The following is a 24883-nucleotide window of genomic DNA, read 5'->3' as shown; positions in this document are numbered from 1 at the left end:
AGAGGATGTGTGTGTGTGTGCCCTAAAACTCCAGCTAAACACTAGAAATCTTATTACTTAAAGACAAGAAGGGAGCGAGTAAAGGAGGGATGGAAAAAGAAGACAAATTGGATTGCAAAGGTAGGATGGGCTTGTTTCAATCTTCCCTTCGCAGCTTAATTTGCTGGCTTGAGTCTGATATCACCCATTAAGCCATCAAAGCATAATACTGATTCTTTTGTATCCTGTTTTTAAGGCTGATTTAACAGGCAGGGTGCAGAATTAACTGAGAGAGTGAACAGTTTTGAGCCTGGTTCCGGTGAACTCCAAGCTGTACTGTAGGAAAGTGCTTAGCGATCTGCAGAGGCACTTGCAGAAAGTACCCGGGTTAATCTCAGGGAGAGGGTTGAGGTAAATATAGAGAGAGAGGGAGAGAGCCCTAATAGGATTAGTCTGAGTCACACAGACATGCGTCACTGCACATGAATGCACAAAAACACGCACACATGCATACGCTCCTTTGAATAATACATGCTTTGGATATGTGACCAAATGCACACAACACATGCTGAAGCTGTTTTTTTTTTTTTTTTTAGGTAAGCCTAGAAGCATGGCTGTACTGTACAGGTGTCGATGTAAGTCAGTTATGCTTCTCTTATCATCAACTGTGATGTTTGAGAGCAAGAGATCTCAGACCGATCTCAGACATGTGGTGAAAGCATCATCTAAGAAATTAGTATACCTGAGGTTATCCATGAAGTGGGTCTGGCAGTTGGTGGAAATGGCCTTCTGGCAGTGTGTTTGAGTGTGATTGCAAGTGATATCGAAGTGGATGTACACTGTTACAGTGGTGGATGCTGATTTTTGGCCAAACATTCAAGTAAAGAGGTGAGGATGTGTTGAGGTAATCAATGTGAGTCACACTTCAGAAAGCTCCAAGCACTCATATTACAACAAATCGTTCCTAAAATTGGCTCCGTTTGATGTAAATAAGGGGGGATAACCCTAATATGGTCACAGCAGCTACAGCTCCCACCACCTGTTCAGGTCTTTTGATTGCAAGAGGCTGCCAATCAAACAAATATTTGCTTAAAAGAAATAATGGATGAACTGAGGTGCTACACCAAAGCCTACTGTAACATAAACATGGATTATTGTGAACTGTTAATCATGCAAAGCTACTCTCGCAGAGGTCATGACTAAAAATGTCTCCCTTGACTATAATTTCTTTAACTAATTAAATGTTTTTGTTCTAATCCAACAACAAACTCTTAATCTCAGATGCAAATATCATGAAACTGTAGGGCAGTCGGTGTAGAATGAGCACGCTTCACTGGTCAGCAATGTGTAAGCCATAATGAGTATAAACACAATGAACGGGGAGAAGTAATGGTGGCTTGCTGTAACCAAAGCTTACCATTATGTAGTTACAGGGCAGGCAAACACCAGTGGGCACTAATTAAATAACTCTCAACTGCATTTCGGGACATTCATGTCTGTGCTTAAATAAAACTGTAGTGTGCCAATAAAGGAGGCAAAGCAGATACTTTGATATTTTAGCCACTGCAGCTTTAACCACAGCTGGCAGCGTGTCAGTGCTTCCATGTACATTTAACTGAGCTTTGAGGTGCTGATGCTTTAGCGTTTCCCTGTTTCAGCCTAACTTAAATCCAGTGGAGAAAAATTGTCAACCAACCAATCCTTTCATATCAAAGGCGTTAGTCATCCTTTGGTAAAAACAAAGCAAAAAAGACACACTTTGAAAACACAGAGAACAGACAAGACGTTAGAGGTATTACAAAAAAATCTATATTCATTTGTTTTAACAAACAAAAATGCAACCAAAGCTGCAAGTCTGGGTTAAAACTGCAATATGAGCTGAGAACTAAGGAAATACAAAAATCAATCCTGCTGTTATTCAAGTGTGAACAAATCCTTTGGTAACAGGTAAAACAGATACATTCATCAGTTACAAATAAGTAAGCCTAAAATTAATCTCCCAAAACATAACATGTAGTAAATAACAATGGCTGCTTGGGCCTAAATTAAAGATCAAGGTATTAAGAGTCAGAAAAGGCGAACAGAGGTGATCCCCAGCCACAGACTGAATATGAAAGATGAATGTAGCCTCAGGGTCTGAAAAAGGAAACCAGTGAGAATGATCTTAAACTGACATTTTTCCCCCCAATGGCCAGCAGAGAGCTACTCGTTCTTCTACTTCTCACTGGTTTCAATCACAGTTTGATTTCTTATGACTTTCATTTTGTAATTATTGTTAATTTTAGACAATAAAGGATGAAAACCGTAAAAAAAAAAGCTGAAGCATTCAAAATACTTTTCTAATGTCACAGTGGCCCACACAATCTTCCCTATGCACTCTTTTCCCAACCTGGATTTGATCACAATATAAATATGAAGTTTCACGACATGAATTTACAGGAAATTGATATATATTGATATCATTTATCAATATGTTAATATGGTTTTTCTTATTTTTTAGATTTGCTGGTTTATTTTAGTCCTTCTAAACTCCAAAAGCTGTTAAACTGAAACTAATGAATGACCTAAAGTCTCTTGGTGGAACGGATCCATCCAGTGAAGACGGATAAGTGGCCAAACATGCTGGGAACCATATTGGGAAATGTTTTGGTGATTGTTTTCTCCAGAGAGAGAATTTTAGACAGTAGAAGAAGAAACGTAATATAACCTTGTTATTCTTTAGGAGGTCACATTTTAACTCAGAACATACTGCAGCTTTAACGTGTGATTTAAGGAAAGTATTGTTGAAATTGCTCTGGACAGTTGAAATATTACTGGAGTGTCTTTTAGAGACATGCAAAACTGCATGTGAAATTCTCATGTTAAAAACTATTAAGAGACCAGCAGTGGTCAAGGGACGTCTATGGGATGTAATAAATAAAACAAAAGCTGACAGCTGACTCTTCAAGAGTTAACTCTACATCTAACCTCCTCTCTCAAGAGAAAGATTCAATAGTGAAGAGAGAAATGTTTAAGGAAAAATAATTTGTTCCTCATCAGCCCATTGTCCATCTGTTCCACTATGACTCCTTTATTCCACCGCTTTGTTAGATTCCCCCCATATTTTCTATTTCCTCCCACTATCACAGCTTTGCTCTATTTCCCTCAGTCTTATCTCTGAATGCCAGAATTCTTTCTCTCTAACTCCTCCTCAAATCTTCCCTCCTTCATCACAGCTCGTCCCGTGCACTCCAGTTCTCCAGTTCAGATTGCAATACGTCAGAGTTTTGGGCTTCAAAACTCAGCTCTTCTTGCTCCTGAGTTTTCCTGGACTTGGCTCGGTCCCAGTCGGTCCTGACAGACTCGTTGTCCCAGACTACTGATGTTTCCGTGTCACTGATGTAGCCCGGGTCTCCTGTGTAATGGGTTGGATACACCAGAAGCGGCTCAGCAGAAAATGCATGCAGGTCCCGACGCTCAAAGTGGTCCATGTACTCTGATCTGATGAGCGAGACAAGCGGGGATGTGATTAGATTTACAAGAGCGCCACAGAAAAGAAATCACAAAGAGGAGGCAGATAACAGGAACAAAGAGAACACGTGGAGAGCAGATGGGTTATACTTACACTGGATGTTTGTTGTACATGACAGGAAGGAACTCGTCAACAGGCAGCATCTTGCTTAGAGGATCTGCCCCGAGGAGCTTCTTGGCTCCTTGTAACGACAACATGTAGCCAAGAGTCCAGTAGGAATAGTCGGCCTCCACCAGATTGTGGATGTTTGGTAACGACTTCTCTGGATGGTGCACCTGCATTCGTTTCCGCCCAATATAACTGCAAGAGTTGTTCACATATAAGAGGCACAGATCACAGATTTGAAATGACAGCTAATAACAGTAAATCTACTCTACTGTCTTAACAACTCTGCTGAATCCAGATGGAAGAGATGGTAGGCATCAGATTTTAATATGAGCCTTTTAGTTTTATCCTCTTGAATTAACTTAGTGAACTTATATTTTAATTAGCAACTAAGAATCAACACACAGATTAATACTGTTTCAATTTGTTTTAAAACCCACTGTGAGCAGGCACACTAAAGCTCCACTGTGTCAAAGGTTCCCTCTGTGATGCTTCAGAACATTAATGTAAAATTCTGCAGTAATGGTCCAACTGTGGAGGACAAGTACACAACGCAAAACCTTGTGAACTACTCCTGCCCTGATGCGCCTTCTTGGGGCTTGGACACTTGCTGGGAAACTCGCATGAACAGTGAAGATTAGGGTTGGGTGATATGTAAACATTTTCCAACCGACAATTGTCAGTCCAATAATCGGCGATGGGCGATACATGTGCGCATGTGCAGACTTTTTGATGGGCGGAGCAATGTAGTCATGCACGGACTGATTTGCGCATTTACAACACAGAAGAAGTCCAAACATGGACGAACTAATTTCCCCCAAAATTAGGGATGTCAGCGTTAACACGGTCATCACAATTAAAATTTTTAACGTGCTCAACCCATCTAGAGTGCAGAATGAGCAAACTTTGGACAAACTGCCCGAAATGCGTTGACAGGGACATTTCAGGGATTTTGACTCAGTCTGCGCTCCAGATGGGTTCATTCTTAATCGCAATAGTTGTGATGACTGCGCATTAACGCTGACAACACTAAAATAAAAAATAAAGTTGCCAATTTGGGATGAAAGAGGTAAACCTAAGGATGTAACCAAAGCGGTGTGCCGCTTGTGCAGACGTATAGTGCGAGCAAAGTACTCAAACACGACTAACTTGCATGAGCATGTACGTGTCCACCATCCTGCTGAGTATGCTAGGCTATCACCAGCTTCTGCAGCTCCATCAACAAGCATTTGGGCGTATTCTGAGGAGGGTGCATTTGCTCGCAGATGAAAGAGGGTGCTGTTAAAACAGCGCTATTATTTTTTTTCTGTTGACTGCTTCTATTAGCTCCATCATTATTAGCAAACTTACTCATGGGCAAATAAATAAATAAATAAATCGCCCTTGTAAAAACGATCACCGATGGGCTCAGCCTATTGTCGATAGTCGATATATTCGTCCAATCGGCCAACCCTAGTGAAGATGTGCACTGGTTAGCTGATACTGGACATCCACGGTGAAATTGCAAATGGACACAAGCAAGTAGGCAGAATGGGACCCACATCCCTTTCTCCAGCCAGTCAGTAGCAAATGCATCAATTAGAACGTTTGTGCAATTATAGCCTAAAAATTACTTCACATAACAATATTGAAGTTCGATTGATAATTTCCACTTAATAATGTGATTGTAATAAATGTTTGTGTTTTAACAACATTTTTTCACACTCGCATAGCGGGGAACTCTTAATGAGATATCAATGAGTTTCTGCTGCCACTATGACAAAGAACCCAGCAGCAAGAAAATTCAATCAGCTGTTGAATTAATAAGAAAAAAAAAACAATATACGATCGGGCTTTTAGAAATACTAAATATAGTTGCAGCTCAGTTCAAGCAGACTTTGCTGCAATATTTGAAGGTCGTGTCTAGATGAGTCTCCCGAACAGCTCTTATTTCGGATAGTTTCAATGAAAATGCCGTAGGATGGTGCTCAGGAGTGGGATGCTACACTGGATTATTCCCACAAGTGTTCTCAGCATCTGACTGGTGGCGTCTGAGATATCGTGTGACAGATGGCTGGATTTCACTGTAGGGGGATGATGGAGATGATAATCCTCTCTGTTTACTACACTGTGTATTCCCTCAGTTCATTGAAGCATCACTCACATGAGATCCCAGTCCAGCTTGTGTGATGTCACTTCCTGCAGCAGTGCCTGAAGGCGACGTTTGAAGAACACTTCAAAGCGGAGGTCGTCCTCGATGACCAGAGAAGTCTGGAGACCTCGGTCTACTATCTGAACGAAGACATATGGACATGGAGCATTACAGCGCTGCCAATATATCGGTGAGCCTGTGCATAAAATCCATCATGTACTTAGGTGGATTTAGTGTAACGTTTGTTAAATCCTTTTTGACCTTTATGGGTCCTTCGTACAAAATGATTACAAATGGCTAATTTTCTATAATTACACATAAAAGCTTGTGTGTTTGTTCATTCTCCCAAAATAACAGGAGTGGCTGAATGCAGCTGGTTTAATTACTATACTGACTGAGTGTTTTCCTGACAAACAGTGCAGCTAAACTATGAAGTCTTTTATAAAGTTTTGGGGTTTTTTTTAAAAAAAGATGCTTTATGAAAACTACCAGTTGACCATGTAGACTGGGCACACACGACATAGGTTACAATTAGGGAACCAATTGGCTGCTAACTATTTTTGATGGCCTCCAGTGTAGCCAGGATATCCAGATAGTGGATATCCGGTTTGTGACTTCCCGGTTATTGTTTGCAAATATAGATACAATGAAAAAGGCTCATGAAAACGCAATAAGTCACTGGTTTTGAAACTGCGTTTTGGCAAATACAGTCCCTTAATTGCTCTTCATGTGGACTGTTTAAATGCATGCAATCAAAGTCTATTCAAACATGATTGGTAAATAGAGGCTGGACAACAAGAGAACTGTAATTGGAGAAAGCTACTTGTCTCCTTTTCTTTGCTTATACATCCTACATAATCACATGCAGATAGCATTTCATAGAGATTACATGCACTGCAATGCCCCTGAGTAGATGCATCCCGGGTTTGCCTTGCTTGTAATTCCTCTCTCTTTCCTTGCACTTTTTATTTTCTCATATTGGTTTATGTAGACAATACAGCAAGTATATTTCCATCATGAAAACATAAGATTTAACTTCAAATTTGTCCCAAAAAAAGCAGCGCTCTCATTGAAACATATAGAAGACAAGTTTATTTGCTGCTCAAGCCACCTTTCCTCACGCAATCTCAATTATTGTGTTTTTAACAATAAACCTTATCTAAGATGTGCAGGTAGACATAATTGCCTTAGGCCAGCTCAAGAGTCTCACCTCCTTCCAGATGTTGTAATGAGACAAGAAACAACCCAGTTCACCCTTGGTTAGAGGTCGACCGTGATAAGGGTCTTTGTATCCTGGCAGCATCTTAATCCCCATAGACTCTAGATGAGACTTGTTCAGAGCTCTGAGAGAAAGAGATGGACATTGAGATTAAATATGGAATCGATACTCAAATGAAACAGTGAATAAACATGTACAACACAAATATATTCGTAAACCATACAGGTATCAGGACTGACTGCAGAAACAAATCAATTATGAATAACTGAATAACAGCCTAACTTTTGGACAGCCCACGCAAAGGTTAGAGACATAAATAAGCGAAAACTATGTGGGAATCTATAAATAAGAGCAAGCGACCAGCTGCTTTTCACCTGGTTGTTTGTCTCAGCCCGGGCTCACTACATCAATTTACACTGCATGTTGCAGAGGCACAAATCAGGAAGAGACAAGCAGTGGGGGAGGAAGAAAATGAGAAACGTACTTGCCATCCACAGCAGCAACAACCTTACAGCTGATCTCCTGCTCGTACAGAGTTCTCAGCATTCGCTCACGACGGTCAGCTCTCCGCACCAGATTTATCATAAACACCTGGGTGCACGCAGATGCAAAACACACACGTCTAGATTACTGTGCACGTATTTATGTGTGTGAGAGAGTGAGAGAGACTGAGAGAGCGTGAGTGAGTGTGTGTGTGTGTGTGTGTGTGTGTGTGTGTGTGCGTGTGTGTGTGTGTATACCTCATCAAAGCCCATCTTGTTAGGCTGCTTGGGAGGAAGAGACAGGAAGCTGGAGGGCTCCAATGGAGGATTTTTTACTGTCAAAGAAAAAAGGAGGGGAGGGAAAAAAGAGAATGAGTAATGTGTTAGAACAGGAGTTCCCATAATGTGGTTTAGGGAACAGCAGGGGTCCACAAGATAGTTGTGAGGGATTCCCCTATGAACGCTGGAAAAAACCTACAGTTTATGTTTTCCTTTGATTTCCTTTGATGCAGTATTTTGCAAGATACTGGTAAGTATTAAAACCGTGTTATAATCAGGTTATTATTAGCTTGTATTAGTATTCGTTGTGTGGTTTTCACCAGAAATCCCATTTGTCTTTCCTTTTCTAAAAAGTGATACTTACATATTTTATTCATTTTCAACTCTATATTTTTATTCTGAGATTATGCTAGAGTAGCTTTTCATGATTCACAGTTGAGAATAATTCATATGTAGCGTATACTGTGCTTTCATTCTCTTTCTGAAACATGCCTCTTAGCTCTTCTCCCTTAAAGGCCACCCTTCCCTTTAAACTGTTTCCTGTTTGGCTACCCCTCACAAACAGATGGTACTGTACTCTGAGCTGCCGTCTGAGATGACCATATCATCATGCCTACCATGCTCATTTGTCAAGAGTTATACAGCATATGGCACTGCTTTGGTAGAAGGTCACACCGCTCTAACTCAGTGCAACTTCACATTTATTTTGTTATTGAGGGAACAGCAAAAGACGACAGTTGGCTGGCGTGAGGATTTAGTTTTGATGGAAAAATCTTTAAATGCAACTCAATGCTACAGACCAGACAGAGGCAAGCGAAAGATGTCTTGAGTACCAACAGATCAATCCGTTTGAATATAACTAGCTTAAAGACTTCTGAGACATAAACAACTTTATTTGCCTTAATCACAAGAAAACTTGCACCCAACGAGTAAACACAAACAAATCACTTCTGCATTTCTGAGCGCTTTGATCTTTTGACTCACCCATGACTTCAAGGTGAGTATGCAAAAAGCTCTCTGCTTCATCCTGCAAGGTAGCATGAGAACGCATTGGCACTGGGAAATGCCCATAAGTCTCCTTGTTGCATATATACATCTGCACATCTGTAGGCAAAAGATGAAAAACATGCTTACACTTTCTTTTTAGAAAACTTTAATGGACCTACCACATAAAAACTCCAGCTCTATTGAGTTTAACTCACCTGCCATGCGAGCTGAATAGGCAAAGACAATGACATCATCCAGGGCCCAACTGTATTCTGGGTGTGGTGGATAAAAGGCCAGCTGACGGGAGGCCTCTTTTCTAAGGTCCATCAAGTAGGTAGAGTGGACCATTGGTACAGGAAAACAGCCACGACGCTCCTGCCTGCGGATGGGCATATAAGCTGGTGTGCGCCTGTAGTAACCCTGCAGGAAGTGCAGAAACACTATGTGCTATAGTTACAAACCGCTCTCAGCTGTGTCCAATTTATAAGGTGAGCAAGAACCTGAACTGAAGGACTGGGACTTGACTTAAAAAGTTTCTGAATGCCTGTGGCACTTCGTAGGAGGTTGAAATATCTACATATTTTTCAAATTTATGACAAAAGACATTATTTTCTAAGAGCAAATCTTAAAATTCTGGGTTGCGCTGACATGGAAAAGACATTGACTGATTGCCTTCTGGTTACAGGCCTATTAACTGTACTGAAGGAAATGTTCTTTAGAGGAATCAGACTGTTGGCTGAAGTTGGTTTATTTTGTCTAGAGGACAGGCAGCGTCCTCATGTCTATTCTGATCTGAAAAGAAACAAAGATGAGTTCTGAAAGGCATCCTGCCAAGACAGGAATAGATCACTGACAGCTTGTGTGATGAATCAGATATGCTGTCAAAATCATGGCAACAGTGTCTGCATACTCAGGGAAACATGTTTCAATTCAATTCAAAACAATCTACTTTGGGTAATAAATGAATAAATAAATAAATAAAGGTATATATTTACTCATTTGAATAAACAGAGACAGCAGTGGCGTCTGGTGAAGCAAGTGGTAGCAAGTGGCGAAAGAACAAATAATAAAAAAATGACTGTTTATGCTGTCTGTGTACCGACATGTTATGTTAAATATTATACAAGGTAATAATCAGTGTTGGGGAGTAACGGAATACATGTACCGCCGTTACGTATTTAAAATACAAAATATGAGTAACTGTATTCCGTTACAGTTACCGTTTAAAAAGGTGGTATTTAGAATACAGTTACGTTGTTGAAATGAATGGATTACACGGCGGTATTTTCCTGTTTCATAAGGCTATGCCCTCTTTATTTTTGGTTTCCACGCTGCATTAAGAGGCTCTAATGCCTGTGTCTCAATCTAGCGGCCCATGTCACCTCTACTTGCAGCCCGCATAATGACGTGAAGAAATATTTTTAAAAATTATTCACAAAAATTATTTAATATGAAGGCAATAGGCAGAGTGTTACAGAGTGTTACATGTAGCTTCATGGGCAGTGTAGTCCGTGCTGCAGGGAGAATGGACTGCCATACCCGTTATGTGTCTGTGAGCGAGGGAGGGAGAAAAAGAGACACAACAGGTGTTGTGCCAAAAAGCGATTACCTGCCAAAAACTGATTTCCAATGTTTCCGTGTATTTTTTATGTGTAATATCTTTATGTGTTTGGTAAATAGACTTCGGTGAACAGTGTTTACAAAGGGGTTATATATAGAATTAAAAAATTATCTGTTTTTTCAAGTATCTTTACAACTCTGTGTTATTGTACTTGCATTATAACTGATCCAGTCCTTTATCCCCACTTAAAATATTTGTACAGAGCTATTGTAATATTTGCTGCCATTTCTGCTGTCCTCTTGGTCAACTTACTTTTACAAAAGAGAAATTTAATGAGATTTTTTTAACTGCATAAATAAAGGTTATATAAAAGTCACTGCCAAAAACTGATTGCGGCTTCTACCTTGTTACACGAATGTTGTTTGTGGCTCAATATGACTTTGTGTCATCCATGAGGGATGCATTTGACATATGTTTCACATATTATAGCCCAACAAGTTACTTATAGCAGTTTAAATATGAGCAATCACTTTTGGCAAATACCGGAAATCAGTTTTTGGCAGACAATCACTTTTTGGCACAACAACGGAACCCGACGTATTAGCCAGAGGTCCCTTTACTACGGTTCGGAGCCGCGGACCTGTTTTATATACGTGCGGAATAGTTTTCTATATGAGATCGCTGCAAAAAGTGCAGCCTTACCTAACGTCCACCCTACTGTTACTCATTTTATATTAAGATTTAAAAATCTAGTTGGTATTGGTATGGCGAGTAACCTTCAGTAAAAGTAATAAATCTCACAGCAATAGTACATTCATGTAGTTAGTAAAAAGATAATATATTAAGTAATTAAGTAATGCAAAGTATTCAGAATACGTTACTGTCATTGAGTAACGTAACGGAATACGTTACAAAATACATTTTGGGGCATGTATTCTGTAATCTGTAGTGGAATACATTTTAAAAGTAACCTTCCCAACACTGGTAATATTACTTCACCAGACAAAGCAAAACGTTTAATTTCCTAAGGAATTCCACGGCATATAGTCGACAGCCACTTTGTTAGGTACACCTTGCTAGGGCAGGATTGGACCCCCTTTTGCCTCCACAGCCACCTTAATTGTCCATGGCATGAATTCAACACAGAGCAGGAAACATTCCTCTAAGACTCAGATCTATGTTGACACGATAGCATCACACATTGGCACAAATCTCTTGTTTCCAAAGGTGATTGAGATCTGATGACTGTGGAGCTCATTTGGAGCTCATGGACCACTGTGGGTATAAAGCAGGGGTCTCAAACTCCAGTCCTCGAGGGCCGGTGTCCTGAAACTGTCCCTGGTGCAACACGCCTGAATAAAATTAGTAGGTCATTAGCAAGAGTATAGAACTTGATTGCATGATGAAGTGGCAACCATTTACCCTTAAATTTCAGTAAATGTAAGTGTTTGAAAAAATGTACTTCTAAAAGTACTTTTATTGCACCATGTTCATTCACTCATGGCTGAAATGCACCTCAGCATGCAGTCAAGTTCTATAGAGTCTTACTACTGACCTACAAATTGCACTCAGGTGTGTTGCAACAGGGACACATGGAAAAGTTTCAGGAAACCGGCCCTCGAGGACTGGAGTTTGAGACCTCTGGTATAAAGGGATGGAATGGGTCCAAAGTGTTACCACTCGGAAGAATGGACACAAGGCAAGATGGATCCACGCTTTAACGTTGTATTTTTCCAATTCTGACCCCACAATCCAAGCGTTGCAGCGGGAATCGAGATTCATCAGACCAACACTTTTCCAGTCACCTACTGTCCACTTTTGGTGACGCAGCGCAAATTGTAGCCTCGGTTTCCTGTTCTTATCTGACAGCAGCATCACTTTCAACAGCTTCAAAGTTCAACATGATGTATGTTCAAATATGTTCTTCTGCAAACCTTGGTTTCTTTGTAACGGGTTGTTATTTGAGTCCGTTCCTATCAGCTTAAAGCAGTCTGACCATCCTCCTCTGAGCTTTGACATCAGCAAGCATTTCTATCCAGCGAGCTGCTGCTCACTGGATAGCTTCTCTTCTTCAAAGCATTCATTGTAAAGCCGTACAAGCAGGTGTACCTAACAAAGAGTATAAAGCACCTACACATCAAACACACTCCATTCACTACGCTGGTAATAATAAAGACTCTACCACACCTTCAAATTGGTTAATTTACAGTGTTTCTAAAGTTAGGTATTGTACAAATATAATTTCCTGAAGCATAAGAAAAAAAACACTCTGTAAATGTTCTCCTAGATTATTTTTCAGTGTTTGGAGGACGGCAGGAAATGTGTTTTTCTTTTCCACAGCAGAAATATTAAAATTTTACAGACTATCAGTAGCCAACAAACTAAATAGTGGATTTCACTATTCATCCAGGATATAAAAAGAGGTTTTTAAGACACGTTATAAAGAGACTAACCTTGATAACAAGGAATATTCAGATTGAGGGACGCTAAATCTAATAGCTTTTTAAGGCCACTTTGATTAAATTTAAGCTTTTGCATTTACAAAAAGGCTTAAAAAACACATTCTAGAAGTACAGCATTCATTTTTTAAAAAGCAAAGAATTTGTTGGACAAAAACTAAGCGGAAAATTACAAGAAAATTATAAAACACTATTTCCTTTCAAGCAACTGACCCCCTGGCTTAGGTTCTCCATCCTCCCAAGCATAAGAAAATGACACATAAATCTTATCTATCATCTGAAGACATTTGAAAAATGGATTTAGAGACGTAGCAGCAATTTCTCAAAAAGTTAAGATCTTAATTTTGCATCAATTTAAGGCTTTAAAGATCTGAAGACAACCGATGATGAATAATCTTTGCGGTCTCTTCTCTTTGTGTCACTGTGATTAAAACCTGAAGCTAGCAGAAACTTAATTAAGTGTTATAAATTTAACGACGCACAGAAAAAGGAAAAAAAAACATCCAAGAGATGCACCATCTTGTGGTTTATCATTTCGAGCCGTTGGATAATAGCATTTTCTAAATACTCTTATTGTGCTATTGTGCTTATTGCATTTTAGACTGTTCTTTGCCATCTGGTTTTCACAAATTAATACATTATTCACACATCCAAACTGCTAACAGAATGCATAGCATGTGAGATACCACATAGGCAAAATTTAAATGGGGTGTAAATGGATAGCAGCTCAAAAGAAATCTGCAGTACCTGTGAGGTCATGCCGCACCAGAAGTTGGAGTATGCAGCTCTGGACTCCAACATGGGAGCTACAATGGTCTTGTTTTCCCTCATCAGCTTCCACAACACATCCTGATTGGTGAGCAGATTGTCACAGTCGGCCACCTGCGGACAGACGAGAAGGGCACAGTATTGACTATCGCACACAAAGGTACACATGTAAGCACCCAAAATGTCAGCCATTGCTTCACAATAATTGACTGAGCCACGGCAACATGGCTTGATCATTAGACACTGCAAGCATAGGCCGCTCCTTCTTAGACCTTTTCACCTCAAAGCACGTAAGTTTTATAAAACCCTTACAAACAGACTGCACTTGTATTTGCTGTAGGCTCATTTTTACTGAGCTTCTGTTCCGAATTGATTTTCAGGGAAGATTTTTTTTTGTTGTTTTCTGTTTTTTGTTCCGTGCCAAAGTCTTTGCCTCATTACATCTCAACAGCGACAACAGATGCACTCCAACAAGTGCTCCCAGACAACTATGTGTGTGTATGTCTTCAGCATAAAATGTATCCTCTGATATTGGCTTTTTGCACATGCACCTTCAGTACACTTACATTAGGCATTGATTTTCCAAGTCTCTAGAACTCTACTGAAAGGACAAAGCGTAATTCCTCTGAAGGATATTCCCTCGTTTGGTGTTTGGATGATGGTAGCAAAGAGTGCTGCTAAACATATGGGTCTAAAATCTTCTAATTACTTTGTGCATATGGTTCACATCGTTTTCATACTCATCAAGCTATTCAGCGGCTCCTTGTGCTTTGTGAATGGGGGTATTGTCGCTATGAAAGAGACCAAGTGTTTATTAACAGGATAAAGGTGATTACTGTGCAACTTTGTACCGATTACCATTTTCACTTCCCTCTATTGGGACAGCTGGACCCAATCCATGCGAGCAGGAATATACACCACAGCTTAACAGAACCACCAGACCCCCCCACAGAGCATTCAGCGTTTTCCTTTAATTTGCCAACCATATGTGCCTTGGCCTGTGTTTGTCCCAATAAGTCATGCTCGTGCTAGAAATGTAGCATAAATGTAGTTAGTTTAAAAAGAACGTTTTCTCAGGACTCTATGCAGTACATCCCATGATTCATTCAACAGCTTGCAGAACCATCTTTAGCAGCCGTGGAATAATTGTTTTTCTGTTTAAAGAAATTCTGGCCCACTCTTCTTTACAACGTGGCTTCAGGTTTGTGGACATTCATTTATTCACACCTCGCTTAAGGTCGTGCCACAGCATTTCAATTAGGTTGAGGTCTGGGCTTGTGCAACCACACTTTTTTTTGTAACAGATTTGCTGGTGCGCTTTGCATTACTGTCATGTAACAAGACCCAATTTGGGTCAAGCTTTAGCTGTCAGACAGCCTCTAGCATAGCATAGCATTCAACTCAGTGCAAAAAAAGCCATAATCATCATCCCACCACCACCGTGCTTGGCAGTTGGTATGAGGTGTTTGTGGTGATCCTGTGTTTGGTTTTAGACAACCTATGCATTATGGTCAAACATCTCCACTTTGGTCTCGTCTGTCCAAAGGATACTGTTCCAAACTCTTGTGGTTTATGCAGCTTTGCATGAAGACTATCTTTATCACATGACTGTATGTAATACTACAAGGTAGGAATTCGTGGCAAATCTTTTAAATTACTATATCTTACTTACAACTCAAATATTAATAAAAAACAATGCATACCTATCTGTTTGCCTAATATATGAAGAAATTATGTAAAATAGTCCTATCTCAAAGTACTGGCTAACTGGCCAAAAGTTTACTTGTACACAGGTATTAGCACGCAAGAGTTCTGAATAATAATGGTTTAAAACAATAAAATTGTATAATACATTGAAAACTTTACTTCTTGTGTCCTTTTGCATTGTCAAATCGAAACAGCTCTAACAAAACAGCAAAAAAAAAACCCAAAAAAGACAAGCTCATTTCTGGCAGTGTGCCATTCAGCCTTTAGTTACCAGGTACACGGAGCTGGAGTTGTTTACAAGTGCAAAAGCACTGTTCTTCCCTGAACTAGGGTTTTAAAACTATAAAGAATTTAACATTTGACACAACAGCATTAGTAAAAATGTCAGCCTGAAATTTGCATATTTTGAATTTTTTACCTCAGTTCTCCTAAGAGATATAAGCATTTGTGGATAATGTGGATGAGTGGCTGTTAAGAGAGTGGAGTGTCATGAATCAGTGTATTGTAATTTTCACAGATATCGCCTTATTCACAGAGCTGAGAGCACATAGCTGTAGAGCTGCAGAGTGGATGATAGCATACCAGAAGATAGTCTGCCCATATCTCACGGGCAGTGTCCAGCGCTGCCTGACGGAGCTTCATTACATGTTCATAACGGAGATTATTCCAGTGCTTGGGCCCCACCTCATCTTCAAAGGCACTGAGGCATGCAAAGACAGACGCATTAAGTAATGTGCACACCACGCACACACAAACACGCACAGAGACCCATTGTCACACATGGGCACACACGTACCTGGGTTCATCTTCGGGTCTCCACTCCACATAGTGGTAATAACTCTGGACCTTGATGAGCCACTCTCTTAGGATGGCTGTAGTGTTATCTATGTTGTGGTCTGTCGCCACCCTGTGGGAGTAATGACAGGAGAGTAAAGAACAGTTCTGCTGGTACCAACAAGTATTAAGGCTTAATTTGGCTTTAAAGGGAGATGAACTTATAACATGTATCATTATGTGTGAAATTTATTATTACAACAATATACAGTATATTAAAGACATGTTGGAATAGCATTGGTCCCAATCCTAGCATTAATAAGACAAGGCTGTGAATCCTAGGAAAACTATTTTTGGTCGGTGTCACTATAAAATTCTGTTTTATTGGGTCACTGACTACATTTCAAACAACCACAGTAATCCCTGTACATGATGTACTTTTATTTATTAATATTCGCTAGCATTTATTATTCTGCCACTCAAACAGCATTTTCTCAGCAGGAGCCCTGTTGTTTTCTCTTCTGTTCTGTCTCATTTACTGCAGTCAGCTAATGTCTCTGCATAAATAGTTACACAAAGCTTCTGCTTTTGGAAGAAGAAGGATCCCGTTCAGTTTTATACACTGAAGTATGGAGGTGGTAGAGAGGATTATAAATTGATTATTGGTTGTTTTCCAATCAGGATTGCGAGTTGTTTCCAAAAATCAAGCGGGAAATGTTTCATGCATTAAGTAATAAAGTTCAAATAGTTTGCAACACTTGACGGTGCACAAACTCAACATTTTAATATTCCAAAATCATACAGAAACGAGCATCAGTAGATCAACACGTCTTGACTGGAATAAAGCCATTTAATAACTAGGTGAAAATTTCAAATATCAATCAACAGTACAAAATATTTCAGCCTTTTAATTCAGTCATTTTAGATTTAATTACCCACCATCTATTTATATGGCACCAATATTTTTTTATTGTAAGGTAAAGCCCCAACAAAAATCGAAAATGGCATAAATGGAATAAAAACCTCTGATAACCTTAAAAAAAAAAAAAACTATTAACTGTAACACAACCTTTTTTACCAACATATCTTTGTCACCTTATAATGCTATTATGGTGTTAGCAAACTAAACCTTGTTAAACATTCAACAGAGTTGGATCAAGTTCAGCATTCATTCTAGACATAAAGGACTAGGTCTTCTAGTCCTGGTGAGGAAAGATTTAGCATCATTAAATTAGCTGATACCTGTTTCTGTGTTTTGCACCTACAGTTTATTAATGCATCTTGCTAACTAGCTTTAGCTGATAAATTGGGATTCAACCTTTTTATCCACATACGACAGTTTCAAGAAAACAATAACAACATGTAAGTGGCTGAAACACCAACACTGAGACTTCAAATACAGAGTCAACAACCAGTGGGCTGATACAATGGCTACGTGTTTTATACTGTCTGTGCTGTGTACTGGTTAATCACAAACTTTGTCTTGTGAAACAAAGCAACTAGAACTCTGAAGGAAATGAAACAAGCTGAAAAATGCTGAAACAGCCCACAGAGCTAAGATGTATGATAATATTTGGGTGGTAAGCTCAAAGTCATTGCATAAGCCTCTGAAGGTTTTTTATCCATGGTCACAAACCTTCAGAGGCTTGTGTTGGAACCTAAAATTAATGTATAAGTAATGTATATAATAAATATTAGTAATACATGTTAATATCAAGCAAGGTCATTTTTCATGTGCTGCAGCCTGGCATTCTTTCAGCTGATGACATGGGGATACTCTACACATTCTCGTCCCTGACATGCATTCACCAATGCAGATTTCAATTACAGTCGAAGCTAAAAGGTTGGATTGCATGTCTTTAGATTATTGCACACATTCCACTTTGGTCCTTTACTACTTATGCTGTCCTGTGCCTGACTGCCTTTATGTGACTGCCTTGTGATTTCTGTAAGTAGGCTTTAGAAATAATTCTTCAGGCTTCTTAAAGGACATTCTGATCTCTTCTTTGAATGCCCCGAACCTGTTTCCTTTTATTCCATTCTCTATCAAAGTGATCCCACACTGCATTAATAACTTTGAGGTTTGGACTCTGGGGAGGCCAATCCATGACTCAAAGTTTTTTATTGTGTGTGTGTGTGTGGGTTTTTTTTTTAATCGAAGTATGCTTTCACTGCATTGGCAGTGTTTTTAAGATCACTGTCAGACTGAAAATGAAGCTGTCGCCAATCAGACACCTTCTAGATGCTGACAGTACTAACAATTACATTATATTAGAAAGATCTCCACTAGCACTGGGTGAAATGCAGCACTAAACCACGATAGAGCCTCCATTGTGTTTTACAAATGGATGTAGACAGTCACTGTTGTACCTGTCTGTTGACTAAATTTTTCAAATTTGGATTCATCAGTTCATAACACCTGTTGCACTAATTTTCAGATGTGTCTCAGGTCCTGTGTTAGTTCTTTCCTGGATTTGTTAACATTTGTTAAGGTTATGTCTTTAAGACACTGTTTTGACCTTCTTGATTAAAAAAAATGTTATTTTTCATACATTCAGCTAAAGAAATTACGTGTTTTTTTTGACAGGCTACTAGTAACAAAATGTCTAAAGATAAAATTTAAATGAGATATTTGCTAAATTGTCTGTTATGTTTAGACACGACGCTGGTTCAACACTTGAGTTGGGTGTCTGTTTTATTAATGGGTGAGTGTTAAGTGGCTCAACAAACAAAATGAAAATGACACAAAGACTAAGCTGAACATGAGTGAAATGTTCAAAGAAAAATTTGGCAATGAATATGTTGATATTTAAAGAGTGCAGTTTAATGGCAACCTAAGACACTTTAGGACTTTGATAGTCTGAGCCTGGAGGACAAATTCACAGTGCATAAACCCAAAAAGAGAAAAAAAACTAACCCTAAAGAAAACAAGCATGCTCCTGGCTGTGCTGCTCGTCTAATGGACATTTTGGGGGATTGGAAACAGCAGGATCCTCTGCTGAACACTTTTGGGTCTTAGCGAGAGACAGAACTCTCATCACCAGCGATGATGCTGACTGATAAAATCTTTGACATCAAATTTGACATTTTCTCTATATCCAAGTTCAAGCTCCACAGTGAATTAACAGCTACACTCCTACTAGTGCTCAAAATGAGACTCCCAGCGCTGCTGGAAGCAGTGCAGGGCTACAAAAGGATGTGACCTTGAAGAAGATAACAAGCAAATGTAAATCAGCTTTTGATTTTCATACGCTCAGCTGCTGAACTTTTTGAATGCTCTCATAATCCTTTTTATGGTCTTGCTGTCATTTGAGGTTCAAAGCGTCACATCACTAATATCAGGTGTGGACGGGGAAAGACAAAGGCAGACAATAGAGCCACAGAAGGGGAGGGTGGCATTCAGCTGCTCTCTGTGCTATCATAACAAATCTAAGTGTGTCAGGGAGGGGCAGAGACAAAGACAGAAACACAGACAGAGCGTGAAAGAGGGAAAGAATGTGTAACACGGCAGAAATGGATTTAACTCCAACCCTGTCATGTAATGAGTGTCAGTCAACGTGCTGCTGATGTTAGCCTTCCCATCTGTCTGTGGCGTTTTTAACACAGCAGTGTCATCTCAGCACCTACATGTGACCAGCTAACCAATCTATCTTCTTCTCCCACGCTCTCTCTCTGCATGTGTCTACTTCTTTTCTCTCTGTTGGACACAAATTTCTGACAGCTGTGAAGTTCTGAATGGCCAGAGGTAGTGAATTAAAAAGGGTTTGTGAAAAATAAATATGTGTGATTGCAGAGCCATGCCTAACGGATATGAGAGTGCTAGGGAAAAAAAGGCAGGAGGAGGAAGATGATTTATGGCTTGATGATAACATCCCCACTGCATGTCCCTGTAGAGCACACACACTCACCAGTGTGTGTGTGTGTGTGTGTGTGTGTGTGGCCGTTTGCCAAGTATTTCATCTTAACCTGTCACGTTGATAACTGCAGACATCGACAGGTGGCAAGCCAGCAGCTCAGAATATGTCTTTCACACTGCATTTCAAAACTTTTTATATCAGCTCTTCCACGGAGAGATGAGCTATGCTGTATATCAAAGCGAGCCCGCTGAAAACTGGCTGCCACATGGGCATGGTTAAAATCAGGCACAAATTTCTGGCTCAGACACAAGGAAAGAAGCTCAACATCCAGGTTGGTTTGTTTGAAGAGGCACACGGACACTTGAATCCCTCGTTCTGGGGCTGATGGAAAAAGTTCAATTCAGCATTTAAATGAAGCACGGCATCCTCTGATCAAACAGCCATTTCACAGGAGTGACTGATGTTTAGTTTTAATTCCCCTTCCTGCTGTCACATTAAACACAACTCTGCTAGAGGCGTTTAGCCCCTCATTTTCCTTCATTAGACCACTGGATTGCCAACTAGCATATAATCTAACCTGTCAGGTGTGAATGCTGATGAAAAATTTAAAAGAATCTCTCAATTTTCAAGAACAGATCTACTGGCGGGGGATCACAGGAAGTTAGCAGAGCTGGAGACAGGAAAAATCTAGAAGGCTGGGGGCTGGGTGGCAACAGAAAAAAAACAGCCTTAAGGTAAAAGAAGATGAGTCCTGCGGAGGCGTTTTAATACACGGGCTCACATTCACAGTCTATTGTGTCTGGTTGCATTGTAAAAGATGTATTCAGAATTGTTTTAAATACTAGTTTTGTTTCCAGACGACTTTGGGAGACGAAGATGAGGAAGGGGAAGAGGGAGGGGAAAGAAAGGGGAGGGATAGGGGAGAAAGAGAGGGACTATGAAAGAGAAGCTCCGTGACTGAATGGAACTTTTCATGGGCTTGACTCTGCAGGCGGAGTTCGCCCTCCCTGCTCTGCCAGCTCAGGTCCACACAGTAGGGGAAGCCACGCTGCTCCCAGTTGCACTCATTTCATCACTGGTGTCATTTACAAAGATAAAGCCCACGCTGCATATGTGTTCCCACAGCTTTAGAACACAGCGCCCCCATCTGATCGAATCTCACAAGCGCACGCGCAAACGCACGCAGAGTTTTCCTCTATAATTTAAACCCGGGCTCGACGTGTCTCTCGTGCGCCACTGAGAGCTTACAGTGAATCCCATTTTGTTCTACTTTACTGTCAGCTAGTTCCTTTAATACGTTGACATGACACACTGATGACACTCACCACAGCGCAATGCGGTCCTTCGGGTAGTTCAGGCGCTCGATGGTTCCGAGGAACAGCGGCAGAGAGTGCGCCGAGTTGCGACAGACCAGCGCGATAACGACCCGGGGAGCGAGGATCGGAGACTCGGGGCTCCAGCGCTCCTCGGGGAAATAGCCCCAGCTCCGGCCCGGCAGGAGAACGAACAGCAGGGTAAGCAGTAGCGAGGTGACCCGGTGCATGGCAGGGGCGAGTAACTCCTAGAAGCCACGGCGGACAGAGAAGGAGACTGGGGGATGTAGTAGCCGAGGGTCCCGCTGTTGTATTATGCCGACAGTGTGTACATGGCAGAGGAGCTGGCTGAATTAAAGGGCAGGTCTTGACTGCTTTAAGGGGAACTCTCTGCTGTCCAAGGGCCGTTGCTTCGCAGCCGCTATGCACCACAGTTACAGAGAAAATTAACTACATCCGTGAGCTACTGACAGGTTAAGCTAGAATGAATCCTACCTATATATATAAAACAACCTTCTCTTTCCTATAAGGCCGACTGGACTCACACTTTGCCATATGCTGCCCTCCCCTTTAAGAATAGATCCAGCTGTAGCAGATGGAAAGCCATTTGGGCGTGTCGGATGTGTTGAGCACACTGCAGGCCTGTTATACCTCTGCAAAATATCGTCCAGAAACTCTAAACTAAGGGGATTTACGCTCTGCTTTGGAGCTACTGTTTGATTTACAACCTAAATAAAACCTTTCATCTCATGCCGTGTCCCATAATCATGCACCTGTTATACCCAAGTGACAATATAATCATGATAATGACAATAATGGTGATTTTTGTATACATAAATATTAATTACAGAGCAAATAATTAAAATCATGGTGTACAGCAAACCTAAGCACCACCAGACATTTTAGTGATTAACACTAAACTTGAATGATTAAAATGAAAGATATTAGTGAGAAATGATTCCCGGATCTCAACGTGAGAAGAAATCCGCAGGTATAAGATTGCGTAATTGGCCAGTGTTGAGTCTTTTTGCTGGAAAGTGGTGGCGCTGAAGGTACTGCAGTACCCCCTAGTGGATAGAGATGACCTACATGTCCACAATTACAAATGAAAACAAAGTACAACTCAGACTCCATAAGCTACTTTTATTTTTCCTTATATTTTTTATTTTTTTATTTATTTTTTGGCTGCTTGCTTTAGTGGTTGCCACAGTGGATCATCTGCCTCCATCTCCTCCTATTCTTAGCCTCCTCTGTCACACCAACCCTCTGCATGTCCTCCCTCACTACATCCATTTATCTTCTCTGTGCTCTTCCACTTTTCCTCCTGCTTGGCATTTCTACAAGAAGTATCAGTATAACTACCTTTGTCTTTGCCATCATATCAGCTAGTACTCTCTGTTTACCAGCTATAGCTTACACCTACTCTCAGCTCTTCTCTTCTAACTTTCCTTCTCTCTTGTCGCCTCCCCCTCTCCTCTTCCTTTGTCTTCGGCCAACAGTACCGTAGTTTCCACAGGCTCCTTGTTGGCCAGCAGCACCGGAGGCGATCATTGTTAATCTCCGACCAGTGCGGAATGGGACCCTCCTTACTGGTGCTCTTTAATTTACAGTGCACTGGCTTGTCCCCACATATACATACATACATACATAATAACATTTTAATCACTATGAATCCAAAGTAGAAGTGCGCTTTTGAAAGCATTCAGTATGGCCACTTTTTAATGGTTTGATACAGCAATCCATTTCTGTTATTAAGCATATTATTAACTACCTGTTAATAATAATCACTGATCAATGCATTTATAAACACACAGTACTCGCAAAAGTCTTGAAGTATTCCTCATTTATTTATAATTTGCTTAAAAAAAGACAGACTTTATTGTTTAAGTGGTCTTGAGCAATAGTCTTCTGTGATTTCTGAAGGTCTTTTAAAGGTTTTTTTTGGACATGGGTTGTGCTTTAACTCATTTTTAGACCAGAAGACATAGCAGACAAGGGTGTCACTGTTGTATTATACTGACATGAGGTTGGATTGGAGCTGGCTGAATTAAAAGGCAGGTCTGAACTGGTTTCAGGGGAACTCATTGTTGTCAAAAGGCCATTGCACGCCAGCTTGTATGCACCACAGCTACAGTAAAATTGAACTGTGAGTGAGGTACTGAGAGGTTAGGTTATGATAAAACAAATCCTCCTTATATATTCAAACAACCTTGTCTTTTTAATGAAGCCATCTATACTTTCCCTTTGACATATGCTGTCTTTAGGCGCTTTGTTAATAGCAGCCTATCACGGACAGTGACTGTCTACAACCATCTGTAAAACACACCGGAGGTTCTGAAATGGTTTGGTGCTGTATTTTAGCCAGTGATATTGGGGATCTTGTGAAAAGAACTCTGGAACTATGAATGGATACATTTTAATCTACCATATTATATCACCTGGAAACTGTCTGTTTGGCAACAGATTCATGTTTCAGCCTGAAAATAATTCCAAATGCATTCACAATGCATAAAAAGCATAAATTAATATAAAACCACACAGTGAAACTATTAGTTATGGATTGGCCTCCCCAGAGCCCGGACCTCAATGTTACTGAAGCAGTGTGGGATCATCTTGACAGAGCATGGAACCAAAGGAAGCCAAAATTCAAGAAGAACTTTGAAATACCATTCAAGAAGCCTGTAGAACAATTCCTGAAGACTACTTAAAAAAAATTACAAGTTTGCCTAAGAGAGTTCAGACTGTGTTGAAGAATAATGGCGGTCATACCAAATACTGACTTTCAAGCCCTTTAAAATTGTACAAATAATAATTGTATAATATATATATATATATATATATATATATATATATACAATGAAACTGCCTTTCATAAGTTATAACCGTTGTTGTGCAGTGTGCGTTTACTTTGCCTATATATGTTGTCTTCTGATCAGTATCCATATTAAATAACAGCTTATTTGGTAACTGTTTTATCAGCATTTGTGGAAATCTGCCTTTTATATGGTGTCCAGCTGCAATATGTCTGTGCAACCTTTAATTTATATATGTTTTCTTACATGGTTTTACCTTCACAGACAAATATGAGCTTTAAATTTATATGAACTGTATTTTACAACGTATTTATTCTGATATTTTTCATATGGTGCTGAGGGTGTCATCCTAAAGTCACACATATTGTATCATCCTCACAACACCCCCACATGAAACGTGTTCTCACAGCTATGTTTTTGCTTTATCATAGCATCTTAAACTATTAACGCCTACTGCTGCGCTTATTTATGTAGCATTTTCTTTCTTATCAACCACTCAAAGCGCTTTAGACAACAAGTCTTTTTACCCATATATTATATTACATTATAATATAAAACAAAAGCACGTATTTTTAACTCGACCCTAACTTTGAATCACCAGTTTCTTCCTCTTAAAATGCCTGTTTTTAGGAGGAAGCCGGGGTCAACCTTCAGGCACACGGAGAGCATGCTTGGAGAATCCCAACTGGGATTTGAATCAGGAACCTTCTAGCTCTGAGGCAACATTTGCACCACTGTGCTAAGAACATGCACAGATCAGGCATAAGATTATGACCACCTGTCTAACACTGAGGGGCCCATTTCAGACTCATTCAAATCCTTACACTTGACAATTTTTTCCTGCTTTTAATGCATCAGCTTTGAGAAGAAGAAAAAACATTGACTTGATCCCTAATATAACCCACCCATTAACAGGTGCCATGATGAAGAGATAATCA

General features: G+C 40.1%; 1 protein-coding gene across 1 annotated transcript; it reads right to left on the bottom strand.

Annotated features, from left to right (window-relative positions):
- Positions 1-1840: 1840 nt before the first annotated feature.
- On the bottom strand, positions 1841-21918 carry LOC134629362 (procollagen galactosyltransferase 1-like). Its single transcript, XM_063476644.1, has 12 exons — positions 21145-21918; positions 15985-16095; positions 15771-15888; positions 13461-13595; positions 8909-9113; positions 8691-8810; positions 7686-7762; positions 7430-7536; positions 6937-7069; positions 5739-5866; positions 3584-3790; positions 1841-3459 (listed from the first exon to the last, which is right to left on the bottom strand). Exons 1-12 carry the CDS (start codon positions 21360-21362, stop codon positions 3189-3191), a joined length of 1830 nt encoding a protein of 609 aa, XP_063332714.1. The 5' UTR covers positions 21363-21918; the 3' UTR covers positions 1841-3188.
- Positions 21919-24883: the final 2965 nt, after the last annotated feature.

The sequence above is a fragment of the Pelmatolapia mariae genome, linkage group LG6, assembly GCF_036321145.2.
Source record: "Pelmatolapia mariae isolate MD_Pm_ZW linkage group LG6, Pm_UMD_F_2, whole genome shotgun sequence".
Lineage (NCBI taxonomy): Eukaryota > Metazoa > Chordata > Actinopteri > Cichliformes > Cichlidae > Pelmatolapia > Pelmatolapia mariae.
The sequence above is the reverse complement of the archived record's forward strand: the minus strand, read 5'-3'. Positions and strand labels throughout refer to the sequence as shown.